Raw genomic sequence first — 18890 nt, 5'->3', positions numbered from 1 at the left:
CCAACTGTTGACCCTGCTGGTCGAGGATTCTGAGAAACCTTTGCAGGGGCAACTGACCATAAACACACTATTCCTCACAGGTGTGAAGGGCGGGGAGGGAAGAGACAAGCTAAGGGCTGGTACATCCTCCTTTCCCCACTTGTAAGTGGCCATAGCATGGAGTTTGAAAACTGCTCCAGAGATCTTAGCATTTAAAGACATGAAGAATTTACAGAGAAGGGAGCTGTAGGGCAAGTGGTGGAAATTTGCTCGATGATGCATTGTACTGGGCACTGCTCCATGCTTTATGACTACCACAATGGTGCTGCAAGACCCTTTTCATTAGAGGGAGAGCACCTTGAGAGGTGTTTTTTGGACTCAATGAAATTAGCAAATATAGATATATATCCTTCCTTAGCATCCATAATCTCTTGCAAGTAGAACTGGAATTTCATTTGCAGAAGCATGAGTCTGTAAGAGGAGACCAGCTCTGAACAGCTCTGTCTTTTAAAGCTCTCAGAAGTGTTTTTGCTTTCTCCTCCACCCATCCCTAGCTGTTAAAAAACCCCACCAAAAGGCTATGCTTGGTTTTGTTTTCCTTTTAAAACTAGTCCTGGGAAAGTAATGTGTTATTACGAGAAATAGTCTGAGAATTTGAAAAGGACTGGGATTATGAATCCACCAAAAGCTACCCAAACAGCAGGATGGAGGATTATTGCACTAGGACACCAAAAACATGCACATCAGTTTACCTACCATCAAGTAGCCAATGCTGGGACTGCTTTTTTTCCAGCTCCATCATCATGACACAGGTGATGACATGATCTGGTACCAAAAGGCCTTGTTCTAGATACTGCTTTGCCAAGACACCAACTTCTATTGAAAACAAAAAGAAACAAACCCTTAAAATTTCACCTTGATAACACTAATCCAGAATACCCTTCCCAGACTCCTTTTTTGATCCTTTGCTTTACTGGGGACACTTCCTAGTTATTGCCATCAAGGGACACTTAACAGTGCTGTGGGAAAAAACCAAAAAGACTGTCTGCCTTTTCTTCAGCTGATTGGGCAAAAGGACGGTAGCTTGAGTAGTGTATATAGACAGTAGAGCATTTGTGCTAATGTTTGCAATGTTGGATGTACATGCAGAATTTTAAGAGGGCCACTGTCTGACACCCCAGAATATTTTATCATACGAACTACCCCCTCCCTGACAGAGTTTTATTTCCTGAAGGAACAGTATCCTTCCTACTATATCTGAAGCCTACAAGTTAGTGTAAGAAACAAAACAAAAATGACTGGTAAGTTAAATGATTCAGTTCAGTTAAAGTTCAATGAAATGCCAAAAGTAAGTCAAATACTCAGACTCTCAATAGAGGTATTAAAACACACATAGGGACATTTAAAAATTACTATTAAACATTTAAATTGTGGTGGGCTTAGAAGATAACTAGACAAGGGTCTCATTGTACAGGTTGAATCTTTACAGTCTGGCATTCTCTTATCCAGCAACATCCATGAAATGGCATGATTTTAATTAATCAGACAACCACTTACTATGGTGTGGCCAAGTTTCCTGTGATTCCATAAAGTTTGTTTCCAGCTAGCAGTCCTGGATCTCGCTGTTCTATGCTATTACATAGCTCTAATTTACCCCAAGTGTCTTCCAAGGGCCCAGCAAGCAGTGGAAGTGTTGGTAAGGCTACTGTACAACACTGAGTGCCTGTGATTTGGCAAATTCTCTGGCTTGGCACTGATCAGCTCCTGAAGGTGTCAGACTAAAATTCATAGTCTACTTGTTCAGCAGGTACCACCTGTCAAGCCACTCTAGTCCATCTGCAGAAATTTAGGTATAACCATTGCAATCCTTCAGAGAATGCATTTCCAACATTGTACTATAGCAGAAACTCCCAGGAATGTCAAAGACAGAGTACTGGAATGCTGCACCGACAGACATTCTGATCAGTGCTGGTAATTTTAATAGGGTTAAACCGGTCACACAGGTTTGCCCAATCTTACTCTCTTGCAGCCTCTCAAAATTAAGGGTTAAAGCAAGGTAACAAAAAGTACATCATGCTTTACGTGAGTCTTCCAGGACAGAAATTCTCCAAGTCCGTACACAAATCGCTTACAAGTTACACACAATTCCTCAACAATCTCTCTGAAACCATGAGCTCTGAGCTTCTTAACGCATTTTGATACTGAATACAGAACCTTGCTGTCTAGCCAAGTTTTTCTAGACCATGAACTTGGAATGTTCATTTCTTATCCATCAACCAGGAATGAAAACATTTTAAAATGCTTTTGCAAACTTACTGTTAATCCTTCAGAAATCTCAAAACTTGCCCTCTCAAGAACCAGCTCAAATAAAAAAAAAAATAAAATAAAAAAATAAAAAATCCAGCATTCATGTTCAAGTAAAGCCCCTTTTTGTACCAGTGGAAATTAAATCCCAAAAGAGTCTTGTGATAGCCCAAGTTGCTCAGAGCCATTACCTACATATAAAATAGATCTATAACAAGATCTTATTACTGTTTTTAATCACAAATTTGAGTATAATGTTTTCTGCATCAGTAAGAAACGCTGTTTCCTTTTTCCTCCTCAGTTAAATACCACAGCCTCAGAGGACATGTTAGCATTAGGTGGAACAGAGTGGGGTTACAGCACAGAAGTGGGACATTAGAGGTCTAAGTTTAACTCTAGCTCTCCTACAGATTTCATGTACAGTACAGCTTTGGCCTACACAGTTATCTGGATAAGATCCCCACAGTTGCAGGGTGCTGGAGATTAGAGAGCATTAAGAACTTTGAGAGTATCACTTCTTCTAATAGAAACTTCATAAGAATAAAAGTAAGGAGTCCTGTGGGGTCTCAAATATTAATTCATTTGGGCATAAAAAGTTTTTGTAGGCTGGAGCCCAATTCATCAGATGCAAATAAATAAAAGTGAATCTCTTATGCCATTTTTCATCAGCTTGAATTCCATGAGCAACCGTTGCCAGTGGAAACTAATCTTTTGTGGCATTTGTATCAACTTTTATCAATCCCCTTGTAAATTTTCCAGTGATGTGGGTACATAAAATAACCCAGCTGAAAGGTCATTTCACTCTTTTTTTAAAAATTGTATGACGTTGCATGCAAGTTGGAAAGCTCTCTTGACTTCAGTACTACAATTCCAGTGTTCCTTTTAAAAGGAGATGCCCTTACCCGTCTGGAGTTGCAACACTGAGTTCTTGCATGAGCGTGGCCCTGTGAAGTTTCCAACTTTTACTGGGGACGAGTATACTTCACCATTCTACATCAGAGGGGCAGCAGAATGAATTCATCTGCAAACAGCTGCCTCTGGAAATACAAGTCATCTCCAATACATTCCACCAACCAAAGAAGAGAACCTTCATTTTCCTGTGTCAAAATACTATGCGCCAAAGCCAACCACACAGATTGAGCCTTTGAGAATTAATTGCAATCTTCTCCACAGTTCCATATTTTTTTTTAAATCCTTATGCACTGAGAGAGCACGAAGCCTGACTTATTTAAAAACAGAGTAATCGCTCCAACAGCAACACGTTTCAGCTTTGACCTGAAACAGTGCACAGGTTGAAAATTTCTAACCAGTGAATACAACGATCTATTTTTAATCGCTCTTCTCACGTAGCATACATTTGGGTGGATGAAGACACACTTGGCTAATGCAAACATTTAAATATTATCCAGTAATACCTCCACAGAGCTATGCCCTGAACTTTCAGGGGAATGGGTTCATTACAGAGGAGGTCACCTCTCATCTACTGCTGGAACGAACCACTGTGCTGCAGACAGTCCTTCTATAAATCTTGCAACAAGCTGAGACTTGAACTCTTCTTCAGTTCCCTATACACAGGGCTCAGAATTAATGGGGAGAGGGGAAGGAGAGAATAACACTTCTTTAGCCGATGACAACGACAACAGCAGCAGCAAGTCCTATATCTGATCATTCGGGCAATATTCTAGAGCAAGGATGGGCAACCCTGACAACAGTAAACTCTTTTGTATCTTGCATTTTATCATCCAGAACTCTCAAATAACCAGCATTTTAACCAGACTAAATTTTAATTATGTTTTCCATAAGTATAGTATTGTGAAAGTAAGTACAAATGAATACTGCAAACGCAGTGTAAATTTACACTGTACACTACTATTGTTGGTAAATAAAGTACTTGGCATACATTTGTTTCTTAAGGTCTATTCTTCTTCTTTAGTGTTATGCGTTGTTAGGTATACCTCTCTCTATTATCCAGAGTATTTGAACATCCAGCAGCCTCCCAGTCCTGGGGCTGCTGGATATGAAAAAAATCAAAGAGGCAGCCATGTTAATCTGTATCTGCAAAAACAACGAGGAGTCCTGTGGCACCTTATAAACTAACAGATTTTTGGAGCATAAGCTTCTGACAAAGTGGGTCTTTACCCATGAAAGCTTATGCTCAAAAACATGGTCAGTCTAGTCTTTAAGGTGTCACAGGACTTCTCGTTGCTTCTGTGGATATGAAAAACTTTACTGTAGCAGGTGGGCCACATGAGTGACCCTCCTTCACTTAAGTGGTCTGTACTTATTTTTGATATAATACAGCACTATAAAAAAGAATGAAGCATGAAGAAGCATGTGTATGTTTAGCATATCTTGCATGTGAACATTGGCTAGAACAACTACAGCAGTACTATTTGAATGTCTGTTCTCACTTTGATGACACAGTATATAAGAAGTGGGCAACATTATCTCCTGAAAATATAAACAAACTCGTTTGTCTTAGTGATTGGCTGCACAGAAAGTAGGCCTGAGTGAACTTGTACACTCTAAAGCTTTACTCCCTCCCCCATAACTGCACTCAGAAATAAAGCATAGTATATATTTAAAAAAAAAAACAAAACAAACAAACAAACAAACAACATTTGTAAATTGTGCTTTTATGACAGATTATGCTACAGTACTTCAATATGGTAAAAAGGGAAAATTATAATAAAAATAAATACTAAATGAGCACTGAAGATTTTATATTTTGCGATGTAATTTAAATTTTAAAATGTGAAAAATTGAAAATTATTTTGAATATTTGAACTGTTATTCCATTATTGTATAATGGTATGATCAATCATTAGGTTTTTTTTAAATCTAATCAGGTTTAAAAAGAGGGCTGTCAACTAATCCTACTTAACTCAGCCAATTTGTGCAAAGCAAATTAAACAAACAGACCTCTCCAAAGAGCAACTAGTTAATTAGGACAAATTGTAAGGTTGCAAACCAGACTGAGTAAGAATCAGTGCACAGCTTTACCACTCCAGATAGCAGAATAGGAAAGGCCTTCACTTTGATACAAGCTGTCTCCAGTGCACCCCCCACCCACCTATGCAGAAGGAGTAGCAGCACACTGAGCACAGATGGGTTGCACAGCTGCTGCTAGTGGTGCAGATAGCTAGCACAGTGGTGTAAGTGGACACTTCACTGGCACACAGCAGTGTTTGATTCAGCTACTTAGGAGGAATCTTTAAAAATATCCTAAAGCAGAAACAGACAAGCCCCGCAGTTCAACAGCTTCAGTGAAGAACATGGTCAGAAACTTCCCTTCAGGAATGTGGAAGCCACAGGTTGATCAAGGATCACTAATAGGATCCTTCTATAAATGAAACAAAGGAAGACAGTGTCCTAAAAACAGCCTCAAACTGAGATTATTGCTGCCAAGGAACATGAAAAGACTACATGGACATCCAGTGCAAATAAAAAGAAACATTTGGGAACACTAAGGCAAAAAATGCATTCGGTGAACTGCAAAAGTGAATCATTGGACTGAGATTCATGGGGGCACGTCTCTCAAAGCAAAAATTTACAAAACAGTTTAGATAAAATCAGCTATTTGCCAGTTGCTGTAGTAACAGAGTTAGCTGTGTAGATTCAGAGAGATGACCAAGAACGACATAGATTGCCTTAAAATTTACTTCTACACTGGAATAGTTACTAGCTATAAAGCGTGCGCACGCGCACACACACACACCCCCCTCCATTACTACACTAACTTTTCTTCTTAGGTCTCTAAATGCATCAGAGGGAACATCGGTCTTCAACAAGCCTAGGTGTCCCTTCCACACAAGCTTTGATCACACCCTTCTTACACTTCTTTTAATCTACTCACACAGGCTGCACTAAACCAGCAGCTTGTCAAGAATGCACTTGTTGCTAGGGAGAGACACTCCCAGATTCCAAGTACTGAAATGCCTAGTGTGAACTGGTATCCTATGTTTACTTACATAGGAGAAAGGGAAGTTTTCTATACAGACTAGGCCCTGCACAGACTCCCACTTACTTCAGTGGGAATCTACCACCACAGAAGCTGTTACCGGGCTGAAGTCAGAGGTCTCTGTACATTCTCCATTTAACGCTACCCAGAACATACTACAACATATGGAAGCAGATTCATAATCTAGTAGTGCGCTGCAGGTGCCTGGCTAAAATTCCATCTCTACCACCACCACCACCATCCCTGAAGGGTGGGAGTATGATTTCCTTGCCACTAATGAATTGTCCTTCCCCTCTAGACACTGCTAAGGCACCCCTGACAGTTAGGATTTACTTCCAACATTCATAAAACATCCTCTGAAAAACCAAGGTTTTAACCTTTGGAATGAACCCACATTGTACTGGGTGCCAGGTGTTTTAAACCTATAGACGTGTTTCAATATATAAAATCCCTCTGTGCCTCTATTTTAGAGAGAGAGCGCGCGCGCGCACTGTCTGTACAATGTCGTCTTCCCTGGCTCCTCTGAATTTTGTCAGCTGTTTCTTTTCTGTCCTCTCTAAAAAGCAGCACATTTTTCAGGAATTAAGTTCTTACATATCCAGGGAAGTTCACTTAAGAGGTTAATTTGCCAAGCAATGTTCTCTCCCTTAGGTAGTGAGGAAGTGTTTTTCTTTAAAGAGTTGGGGGGGGGGGGGAACAAAACACCACACACCCCTCTATCTGCTCCCCAGGCCCATACACTGGAATTTTTGGGAACTGAGGAGGCAGAGTGGGGCAGGACATTGTGGATGCTTTTTTAAAAACTATAAGGAGTTCAAAACAGTCATGAAATGAGTGTGCATAAGAGAAATTTGAGTGGAAACTGTCATTGGTAAATTCATTTTGATACAGCATTCTAAGAATTTATACAGTTAAAGATTTTATAGATATTACCTTCTGGGATTTTGCTGTAATAATCATAAGTGGAAAACAATATTCCCTTGTTCCTGTTACTGGCAGCCAAGTGCATGCTGGGAAACACACAGTCCTGCCCTGCTCCAAAGCCAGCTCTCTAGTCCAGGAGCTGTCCAAGTAACTATAGCTCCAAGGGTGCCTTGGGTTCCCCATCCCCACATCATGCTCTGCAGGCTCCCGCCATACCGTGCAGCAGGGAGGAAGGGAGAGAAATCGGACATAAGGGTGGGGTCATTCACATCCACAGCCCTGCATATGGGCTTGCTCCCATATATTATTTTTCCAATATTACCCCAAGTAATGTTATTGTTGCAATAACTAAACCTTCAGCTGACAGGTTTGCATGAATTACTGCTTTTCACAAAACAAAGCCTCAAGTGCTAAGATCTCCTATGAGGGTGTGTGGTTTGTTTTTGTTGTTTTTAAAAAAAAAAAAAAAACAAAAAAAACACCCTCCCCTTCTTTGTAATATTTGTATCATTTGCATTACAGTAGCACCTGAGATTGGGACCCCACTGTGCTAGTTATTGTACAACTACATAATGAAAATAATCCCCAGAGAGTTTACAACCTATGTAGATGATGGTGGGGGGGGGGGGGGGGGAAGAAAAGGAGCTTTCTTACTCCATTTGATAAATAGAGAACACTGAAGCCCAGTAATTAAGTGACTCAGACAAGGTCAAACAGTCTGTAGCACAGCTAGGAAATTAATTCAGTTTTTCAGATTCCCAGACCCCTGCCTGACTATCTCTTCCCTTCCCCAAGTCCCAGTAAATCACATCTCACATAGATCTGTAATGAACTAGCTGGTCTGATCTCTTAAAGACCCCCTATTCCTCCTCCAAGAACATATTCCTGAAAGGAGCCAGTAACTTCCTCTCCCTTTCCAGCTGAAATGGAGCATTTCTAGATTTATTACTGCATACATAGCTCTGCTGATTGAAGCCACATGTGTAAATACAACCCTTTGATAGAATATATATTGCGTGAAAATGTCAGCTCTATACTTGCACCAAGAAAGTTTTTTTTTTTTTTTTTTTTTTTTCAACTTCAAGTCACCTTCCCTCTGCTCTAAATACCTCAAATGCAAGTTATTTGTATTAACAGAGCATCAACAGCAGCAGGACCCCACTCCAAAAGATGCTGTACCAACAGAAGAAAAGGATGATCCCTGCATGCATACTAAAGAGACCATAATTTGACTCTGAGCTATACAGCTACTATGAATACTAATCTAACAGTTTAGTACTGTTCCAAAGCCAGAAGTGTTTCAGAAGCTTATTAGGGTGGCAGAACAATGTAGTTACCTAATCCACAAAACCCAAGCTCTTGAAACAAACAGTGAAGAAGAGTTTAAGTTTCACGCTGCTCACATAAATCAACTCCTTACCCCGTACACAGAAAGGCAGATTTCATTTTCCAAAAACCAAAAACCCTGCCTGGTTTGAAGAAACAGAAAACACCATCTCACCACATTTTTCTCTCCATCCACTTCCTTGCAGCTACATAGCAAATTAAAGTACAACTGTAACGAAGACAGGCACTCCTCCAGACACAAGCCGCCACCGCCACCCTCACCCCAGCCAGATCACGCGTTTGCCAAAGCCAGGGCTGTGGTTACAGGTTTGTTACATTTCCTGCCATTAGATCTTGAGTTTTCAGCCAAGGCTGGTGGTGTTTAAATCAAAACAAGTGAAGAGACTGAGGAAGTTACTGCTGTATTGGCTGACGGTGAATCTATTTCCAAACATGCGGACTCTGAGAAAGCATGATGTTCACAGCACAGCTGCTGCAAAGTTTTGGAGTGCCCAGCTGCTAGGAAACTGGCATGGATAAAAATGTTGTCTCACACACCCCCCCACACACCCATAGGAGTCCTCAAGGAAAAGCCAGGGTTTTCATTTTTCAAACAAACCCTCCAGCCATCTTCCCCTGTACAGAGTAGCCTTTTACATGACTTCTTGTGTCTACTTCATCTAAAATTATCTAGCATTAAATGAAGTAGATACGTAAGTCAACACAGGCAACAGTTAACTGGGTACTCATATGGTTAAGTGCCAATAATCATGGCCAGAAAGTTGTGCTTAGAATTTTAAAGGCACCTGCTGTGATCTATCCCAAAAGTCTTGCGGACTGGTGTGTTCTGGAACCACTACCAGGGCAGACTGCAGATTCTTCTAAACCCCTACAAAGCACCACACAGATGATCTGCTATGTATCCATCGCCATTTTTATTAAAGCCATGCCTAATGTCTAAGCCAAAACGGGGCCCAACCATGCTTGACATTGTACCAACATAGGAGCAGCCAGCTTCTACCCCCAGAAGCTCACCATCCAAAGAGACACACTGCTTTAGGGAAAGGGGTAGCACACACAAGCACAGTTAAACACATGATTGCAGGAAATGTCACTTCAGTACTGCAGTTCTCTCTTACTGAGTGGGTTTAGCATGGAAGGTGGATATGATCAATGGAAAGTGAAGCAAAGGGACATTATAGGGAAGAGTGTCTAGGGACCAGTAGACGGAGGTAAGAGACAGGTGTGAAGTGAAGTCACAGGGAAGGCTGGAGTGGGAAACCTGTGGCCCTGGGCCAAATCCAGCCTGTGGCTTGCTTGGATACAGCTGGTGAGGCTCAGGGCTCAGCCCCTCTCCCCTCCTCCAGCAGGGGCACAAGCCAGTGCTGGCACTACAGCCATGCAGGAGGAGGGGGGGCATGGTTCATGCCATTGAGGAGAGGTGGAAAACCCTGAGCCTCAAAGGCCTGATCCAGGCAAGCCACAGCCAGATCTGTCCCATGGCCTCTGCTTGGCACCGGCAGGGGGCGGGGAAGAGGAGAGAAAAGCAGCTTCTGTGCTAAAGGAACGCATGCCATGCAGGCACCATCCATCCTCCTCCCCCGCCGCATTGCCCACAGTGGCTGCAAGCACTTTCCTGATGCATGCAGAGCCAAGCAGAATGATGTGCTTCTGCCCTCCCCACACCTGCACCAAGTAGGAGCCCACACGCCCCATCCCCTGCCCTCTCTCACCTGCATCCTGTCCCCTCACTCCTACACCTCCCTCCCAGGCCCTGCATGCCCAACCCCCCCATGCACCTCCCTCCCACCCACACCCCCCTTCCACACTCTGCCCCCCCCCCTCCCACCTCCAATCTGCTCCTGCACCTCCCACCCAGACCCCTCACCCCCAGCCAGCTTCTGCACCTATTTTGTGCGAGGACACCCTGCATGCCTCATTCTCAGGAGGTAGGGTGTAGGAGTGGCCTATCTACATGCCCCCTTCTCCCCCCATCATCCCATTACTGCACACATACTGGCCAGACCGCATATCTCCACCCCAGCCCACTCCCTGGCAGCCCCCTCCAGTACACTCATTTTGACCCCACCCCAGAGTCTAAGGGGACCCCCCCACAAAAAAACCAAAAACCATTAACTCCAGTCTCCCTAGGTTCTGGGGTGGAGCTCGAGGGTAGTGAGGTAAACATCTCTTATTTCTACTTTTCAGTTGGGAGCCACATCTCAGATGATTTTGCCCCTCCCATCTGAGAGATTATTTGCCCCCCCCCCTTTTTTTTTTGTGCTTCTCACCTGCACCTCACTCAACTGATTTTTCTCTGGGTCAGTGGCCCCAACCCAAGAAAGATTCCCCACCCCTGCTGTAAGGGGTGATGGGAGATGGGGTGGGTAAGAGAGTAAGGTGCAGTTCTCTAAATGTCAAAGCGCGTCCCTGCTTTGGCTTCTCCCACTGTCTGGAGTCTCTGGCTCCTTAAGTCAGAGGCGTACGATAGCCAAGGATCAGGAAAACAAAGGCCACTCATCTCCTCCAGGTCCAGTACTAAATACACCTCAGCCTGAGCCAAAACTCTAGCTTGTATTTCTGTCTTGGAGGTGTTCATGCTTGGATACAGAATGGGGCACACACCACACAGCTTGGACACTGCCTGTTTGGTTTTCAGTACTAGTTTTTTTTACAACACAAAAAACCACACACATCGTGGTGGGAACTGACCAAAACCACCACCAAGTTCCAAAATCCACATCATCTTCATCCCTGAGCCAGACATAATAAATATTTGTCATCCTCCAAGAAGGTGATTTGGACTAAGGCTGTACAAAATTGTATCTATTCAGATTTTAATATGACACAGATAAAGCAATGCCTGTGCTGCAACCAAGGTGCCTTTGCTAGAGATTAAGCTTACCTTATTCACACGTTCCCAGCTCTAGAACAGGTTGTGCTGCCTGGAGTTGTGTGACCAACTCACCATCTCCCCTCTCAAACGCTTAAAGCAAATCCCACCCCCAGACCTCTCAGCTTGCTCCCCCCCACCCCCGTCACCAAGTTCCCCTCTTCTATAAGGAGGGGAACCCACCAGCTCAGGTGCCCTGCTAAGCTCTGCTGCAGCAATATCAAATGAGGAGAAGGGGTTGTCCCTCCAGTAGACTGTTCCATCCCTCTGGTAGGGTGTTCCAAACCCTTTAGTTCTTTGTAAGTCAACCACAACAGCCTACATCATTCCCAGCAGTCAGTGGGTTTACAAAATTCTAGTGTCAGAAGCTCAAGGTGAGATGCTCAGCTGAGAAAGCAAGACAATGCATTCTGCAAGTTTCTTTTTGAAACTCAGACTAACTGGAAAGGCAGGAGCTGACTGGATACTGATAGCAAGGTCCATGCCCAACAGGAAGGGAGACTTCTTTTCAAATGTGGGTTTGCTGATATAGCTGCCACCAACAAGGAACCTAACCATGCCACCCCTGCTTCCAAAGAAGCTGAACGCCTTGGTAGTGGGCAAACATCTCAACTAAATACCCTAGCTTCCACCATAATCAGTTAAAGCTTTATCTAGACAAGCCCTCAACCTTCTTTCTCTCATCAAGACTTCAACAGCACCCTGGGTTTGAGGGAACAGATGATAGGTCTTGTCTAGCCAAAACACGTGCTTAACTTTGGCATTGTTCATTTGCCTACTGAAGTGGCTGAGTGCTCAGTGCTTCAAAAAACACACCACACCCCATGTCTGGCCAGTTCTCTTAGGAGCCAAACTGTATTTTTAAACCTTTTGGCTCTGTGGATCAATGATTTCTCCAGCAAATGCCACAAGCAAACTATTACCTTAACTGAGGTTTATGAATTATTGCAGATTCACAATACAGAAAGCACACAGAGGATATTTTTAAACTCATAGGAGGACTTCATAAACAAACTTACAAGCTAATGAACAACTACTTACACATGTTCTGTGTTAATAAGTGCTATCTATTACAACCGTCAGGCCAAAAAGGCTTATATAGAACTGTATGCCCTCAAATCACAATTTAAAAGAACTGGTGGGCAATCAGGGTCACATGCAATCTGCAGGCCACAAATCAGGGTTCCGTGTGCAGCCTGCAAGACATTTTGCCCACGTGCAGAGTTGCCAGATTCTGCTGGTTTCTGTCTGATTTACAAGGGTCCAGGGCTCTCAGCTGTTGAGCCCCAGGCCCTTTAAATTGCCACCAGAGCCCTGTGCTGCACACTCTGGGCAGTGCTGAGGACTGGCTGCCCCAACCCTGCCCCTTTCAAGAGTGTGGAGATGCATCCCCTCCCGTAGCATCAGCACAGCTTTTTTGTTGTCAGTTTCGGTCAACAAAACACTGTGGGCAGACATGACAAAATTTTGTCTACAAAACTCTCTAGTGTAGACCTAAACTAATTAGGAAGAGAACTACATACAGAGAACATTCTCCGGCCCCAAAACTTTTGGCAAGTCACCCTGACTGCCACAACACCCAAACTACTTTCAGTCTCCTCTACAGGACAGAGACTGACACGTCCAGCTCCAGGCTCAGAGAATTTGCAGTTCAAACCTCTTGCCCTAAACGGATCAAAGTCCGACATTGACTCCTAACTGCCTGAAGTTTGCATTTTAAATGCCCATATTGGTTCACCTAGTTAAACAGAGATGAAGTTGAGATCTGAGCCAGGAGTTTTGGCCAATGCTCCTCTTTTCTGCCTTTCTTCCCCCTAAGAAGAAGAATGTTCTTAATTCTGTCCACTGGCTGTAAGGCCAAACAACTCCTACTTTAATTAGGATCATTCAAGGGCAAGTCACGATCCACCTCACAGGAGTGTAGGAAGGATTAAGTATTGCTGAGGAAAAAAAATAAATAAATAAATAAAGGTAATCTGAGACATTTAAACCCTGACTAACTGGTGAAGGGTTCAGAAGCCTGTATTCAAGGGTGAATGGCTCAGGAAACTAGTAACCTTTTGAGTGTATTTTCCCATCCCTAATTAGAGATGGGTCCCAACCCTGAAGAGCAGGTATAAGCCTCCTTTGGGAGCTCTGGAATGCAATCTGACTAAACTGCCTCTGCCTCAAAGCCAAACTGGGTGACTCAGACCTCTTAAATCAAAAGGTATTGTTCTCCGGGATGAGATGTTGAAGTATGTTGTTAATTGACAGGTTCAATACTGCTTAAAAGAAACAATTCCAGCATCTTTGTAACAGTGTTATGACACAGAACCTGGGTCCTACTTCATTTAACCCAGCACTTGATGTTTCTGTCAGCTCTCTCTTCTTCAATATCATCTATTTTCATTATACTTGCCATCTTTTAAGGCAAAATAACATTTTAAAGAGCTCTTGTTTTGCTAGTTATACCAGAAAAAGCAGAATCAGTGATTTGAATGATGCAATTAAAGCAAGAGCCATAGACAAACCACTCTCTTGGGAGATATTTGACTCAAACACCAGAAAAAAATTCAGAAATACATAGCCTTTTATCAGAAAATTAAAACAGTTTTAAGGGTCCCATTACTACAAATAACCTGTGAATCGTGTTGAGTCATATTTCTGCATTATTCCACAGATCCACATCTACTTCCATGTTCAAGCCTTTTCTCAGATGGAAAGGGCTCAATCCTCCAATATCATGCATCAGCTCAAGTCAAGAGGAATGGAGGATGATGTAAACATCTATGACAAATAAGCAAGCTATGTCCCTTATCGCCCAGCTCAGGGCTTGACAACCACAATAGCAAGAGCAGCCATTTTTTTCCAGTTCAGTAAAAAAACAAACACTCAATAATTCAAGAGGCGCAATGTGTGTGAAGACGAGACAGTCCTTAACCAGTAAGGTCAAGACAGGCTTTTTGTAACTCCTATTTTAAGAGCAGTATACACAGAGTGGTTTGTAATGCAATACATGTTTACTGAAGGACGGTCACAAACTTTATATATTCTATTTCCTCACACTTTACATGTGTGCTTGTACCACTGCCTGACTTTCACTTCTGAACCTCCTCTCCCCCTGGAGGATGCTAGGGGGAGGTATCTGTTTCATGATCACGTATAATTTGCTATATAGCGATGAGTTGCTCATTTTTGAGCTTTGAGACTTTCACTGCTTATTGAAAATAATCAGTTTTTTTTTTTTTTTCTCTTAAAACCGCTTTGCAATTTTAGCATCGGGAGCCACAAGGAAGTCCTTAAACAGCCACACAGGGCTGGAGCTGCAGGTTGCAGATCTCTGCCCCAGCTGCTTGCTGTTGTAAGGATGTCCTCTTCCATATAGATGCTTTTCACTCAACTTTCATTATGGTCTCCACTTTGCAAGATGTGATCTTTACTAATCATTTGAAGATAGGAAGGTCTCAAAGATGACTGAGAAATAGTGCTGGCAGAGTGGCCAGTAAAATATTACAAATATTAAAAAAAAAAAAAAAAAAAAAAAAAAAGATATTCTGGCTTTTTTTCTGCAGCCACTTCAGAACACAGGATGTTTTCTACTGACCTCCGCCTTCTTGCACTGCAGGTTCTTTAGTGCACAGGTAGCTGAACAGAAGTCAAGGCGGCATCAAAATTATTAGCATGAGTATAACCATTCCCTACAGTTTTAAAAGCAGGGCTAGAAATATACATTCCTGTTGTTGTTTGGAAAGCACTTTCACCCACATCAACCACAGATAAGGTAAAACACAACAACATAGGGTGCTGCTTTGCCTGTCAGTCTTCAACACATAAGGCAGAGTAGATTTAAGAGTTGTTTTACTCGTAGAGATTAATTTTCCTTGAATAGCACATTTATAAAGCAGGATGCTAACATGTACATTTAAATCCCTGCAGTAAGATGTGCTAAATACTATAATTCAAATTCAACACCATGTTGTTCTGAGGCAACAGAGTGCTCAACCTTTTGAGCAAGACAAGACCTAGCTCCTCATGTAGAGAAATATAATCACAGTACTTCTGGTTAAAAAAAAAAAAATATAGGAGTGCCATCTCCAGCATAATGGTCAAGCTGTCCCTGACTGTCGTATTAGTTTTCGTTTCCTGAGACATACAGTGTCATGCACTCTTCAACAGTGGCCACTTGTCACCCACAAGCACAGGTGGAACAATCAATGTTACATGCCCCCAACGTGCATTGCATACTATTTGTAGGAGATCCTTGGATGTAAATTTCTACAGCATAACATTTAAAGGTTCCACTGAAGCAAATCAAATTGGCATCACCTAAAATTTGAACCAAAATTGTACATAATAAAAGAAGCAGACAGGAATATACAGGACCAAGTTCAATAGCTTACTCTAAGGCTGGCTTTAGCGCATGATATTTGTGTAAAGGAAAAGGTAAAAATTGAAACATAGATCAGGAAAGGCTAATAATTTGCATAAATCTTGGCAGGATTAGGGCCTAAGTGAGTATCTTATTGAACTAGAAATGCAGACAGCATCCATGCTTTTGGTTCCCTGTGCTACTTTCCCCACAGAAACAGTTTGCATACAGGTATTTTTCCTTGAAAAAAAGCTAGAAGTTATATTTTAGAGATAGACGATTTGGCTTTGCTGTACTACAGTCAGTAAGAACTTGGCCTTAAAAAGACTCAACCATAGGAAAAATGTATTTCTTCATAAGGTTTAAGGCTAGAAGGAACCACCAGATCATGCACACAAATCTCCTGTTTAAATCATAAGAATTTGCAGACAGTGCATTAGGTTCTGTCTACACAGCAAACCAGAGTGTCACGCTACAGCATGCCAGAATGCTGCACCCTGATGAACCACATGGACCATACTGTGCACACTAAGGGCTCCACAGAAGTTTAGAGTTACCGAACTTTTTGTATGTGGTAGCAGGGTCCACAAGGCCAGGTAGCGTGAAGCAAACTGGTACAGTAAGTCACACCCTGGCTTGTGCAACACTTACCCCAGCAGGTGAGCAAGCCATTAGCATTTCATAATTCTTACATATCCCCCTTTACTCCTCCCTTCCTACCCACACACACTTCAGTTCCCCCATATATCCCCATAAATGTCGCCACAAGACGTCTAACTTGGATTTCCCTTGTTTTGAAATCTAGACATCTTTAAATTAGTATTTTGATGACAATTCAACTAAGCATTTCTCCATTTTAAGGAATTAATCCCATCAGTGTAAGAAACAGCAGCCTGTAGATCACACACCAGAAAAAAAAATTCTCATCACTGTTTGAAAGTTTATCTACTTCTGCTACAGAACTGTAAATTGGAGAGGGAACAACATTAATAACTGTGATTATTCAGTTTCGCTGTTTCCCCTGTATAGTGACTCAGTTTCCTCTCTATGTAGGACTTTCAGAAAGTTAGAGGAGAGAACATAGTGGAGTAAAAAGGAGAGACAACTGTTTGCCTAACCATAAAGTCAAATTAATTTGGAGGCCACTGTAAGGTATTTTTCAATTAGCTTCTTAAATTAGTTACTGTGCCAGAGTACCATGGCCATACAGTGCTAGGTGGTGCTCAAAACACAAACCTAAATGACTGGCCAAGCTCCACAGACCTGGGACTCTGTCTAGCTGTTATACAGCAAATGGATGCAACTGGCCACGGAAGTACAAGAAAGCAGTGAGTGTATTAGTTAGCAGAACAGACAGCAGTCTTACCACATATAATACCTGAGTTGACTGTGTCCATTTAAACTACAACTAGCACAAAACTTCTTTAATGCCAACAAAGTCAAAGTTATTAGGAATGTAAGCAGAACACGGAAACTGCAAATATCCTACAACTTCTTGTTCTGCTAATGTTTAGTTAGCTTAGTGAGCACACAGAGAAACTCAGCCCTCTGCTCCTGCATATTAATACATCTCCAGTGTGCTCAGATGCTCCACATTGAAACCCAATCAGAACTGCCACATATTTATCCATTCCAAACTGTTTCTAAGCCCCCGCAAGGTCTTTGCTGTTGTGTAGGAGCTCCAACACGAACTTCATGCGGGGGGGAGAAGAAACAGACACTGTAAGGGAAGGAGGGTGAGTGACAAAGGAAACGAGACTGGATTGAAGGAACAAACACCCAAAATGGGTCGGGGGGCAGGAAGAAAAAGGTGTTAGAGGGGAAAGATAGGCAAAAAACTAAAAAAGAGTCTACCACGTGGGGGGGGGGGGGACGACAAAACACACTGAGATCTAGGTAAGACCTCAAACAGAAATGTTTGCTAACATATCAATATAGGTTGTCTTCGGCAATGTTTCTAAACCACCAAAGCCCTAGTGCAGATATAAGTATAGATTGAAGATGTTTGTGTCAGTGTAGCTAATTATGCTCAGAAAACTGCTACCAAAAAAGAAAAAAGTTAATAGCTGCTTATGCTGACATTAACACCCACAGATGCCAGAAAACCAGTGTAGACCTAGCCCCAGGTAAGGGATAGAAGAGGTAGCGGAATAAGAGTGCCATTTGCTAATCCAAGGGGTAGTTATATAATTAACAAACTTAACAGGTGAACACAGAGAACTGGTGTCAATGCACACACAGGAAATAGACTCTGGGATCTTCACAGAAAATACTTCACTATTCAGTGAGAGGGAACGGACTCTCCTAAACAGAAGCCACTGAAATTCAACCCCTAGTCTGTCAGCCTTTTGCTTATGAAGCTGCTGACAAAAGGTTTACAATTTGGCCATAAATACTGGGTGAAACCTGGCATACTGAGTGTTTTGGTTTGAACTATTTTCTTCTGTAAGTTACAAGGCCAGTTTACCATTATATGTTAGAGGAAGAAATGGCACACATTTTTATCTTAGAAAAATAAAAATACTTCCAAAAGCAACCAAGTTTGAGCCAAATTCATAAGGCCTAGCTTTAAGAAGCCTAGATCCTTTCTCCCCTGCCCAATGCCATTAGGATCATGGGACCATCAAGTTACTTTCCTAGGCCTCTAGCTGCTCTACAGCCCATAGATCTACCACTGACTTTTCTGCTAGTATGTACAGACTCATTCCACTACATAGGAAACCAGCTGACAGTTCCATGTAATTGCTGTGTCCAAACACCACCCTGCCTCCCAAAGAAAGAAGCAAAGAAGTCTCCGCTGCCATAGATGGATCCTTCTCTACAGCACAACTCCATGGTACGCTTCACTACACAGTTGTGCCATAACCTGCCCCCATGCAGCAGAACTGCACTGGTTACACTACCTTTCAAGCCATATATGCCTACAGAGTCATGATGAGATTTAAGCATTATCATTTAAAACTAAGTAGACTATCCAGCAGAGATATTTGCAACACTGCATGAGTACGGAGTTATTTTTCCTCCCACAATGAATTATGAATTGAGAATATGCAATAGTTGAAGCATCACAAATTCACAGCATGCATAAATATTTACACCATGTCATTTACCATCTTCTAATATTTTTACTTAGATAAAGTCAGTGTGCATAT

General features: G+C 42.3%; 1 protein-coding gene across 2 annotated transcripts in view; it reads right to left on the bottom strand.

Annotated features, from left to right (window-relative positions):
* Nucleotides 1-18890, bottom strand: part of AK4 (adenylate kinase 4) — a 38551-nt gene that overhangs the window by 17350 nt on the left and 2311 nt on the right. Inside the window, exon 2 of one of the 2 annotated variants that reach the window (XM_075002894.1) lies at nucleotides 736-855. The exons of the other annotated variant lie outside the window; for it this stretch is intronic. Within the exon in view, the coding sequence (XP_074858995.1) occupies nucleotides 736-855 (120 nt within the window). The remainder of the gene's footprint in view (nucleotides 1-735; nucleotides 856-18890) is intronic. 2 annotated transcript variants of the gene reach the window in all.

This window comes from Carettochelys insculpta, chromosome 9 (assembly GCF_033958435.1).
Source record: "Carettochelys insculpta isolate YL-2023 chromosome 9, ASM3395843v1, whole genome shotgun sequence".
In the NCBI taxonomy this organism is placed as follows: Eukaryota; Metazoa; Chordata; order Testudines; family Carettochelyidae; genus Carettochelys; species Carettochelys insculpta.
The sequence above is the reverse complement of the archived record's forward strand: the minus strand, read 5'-3'. Positions and strand labels throughout refer to the sequence as shown.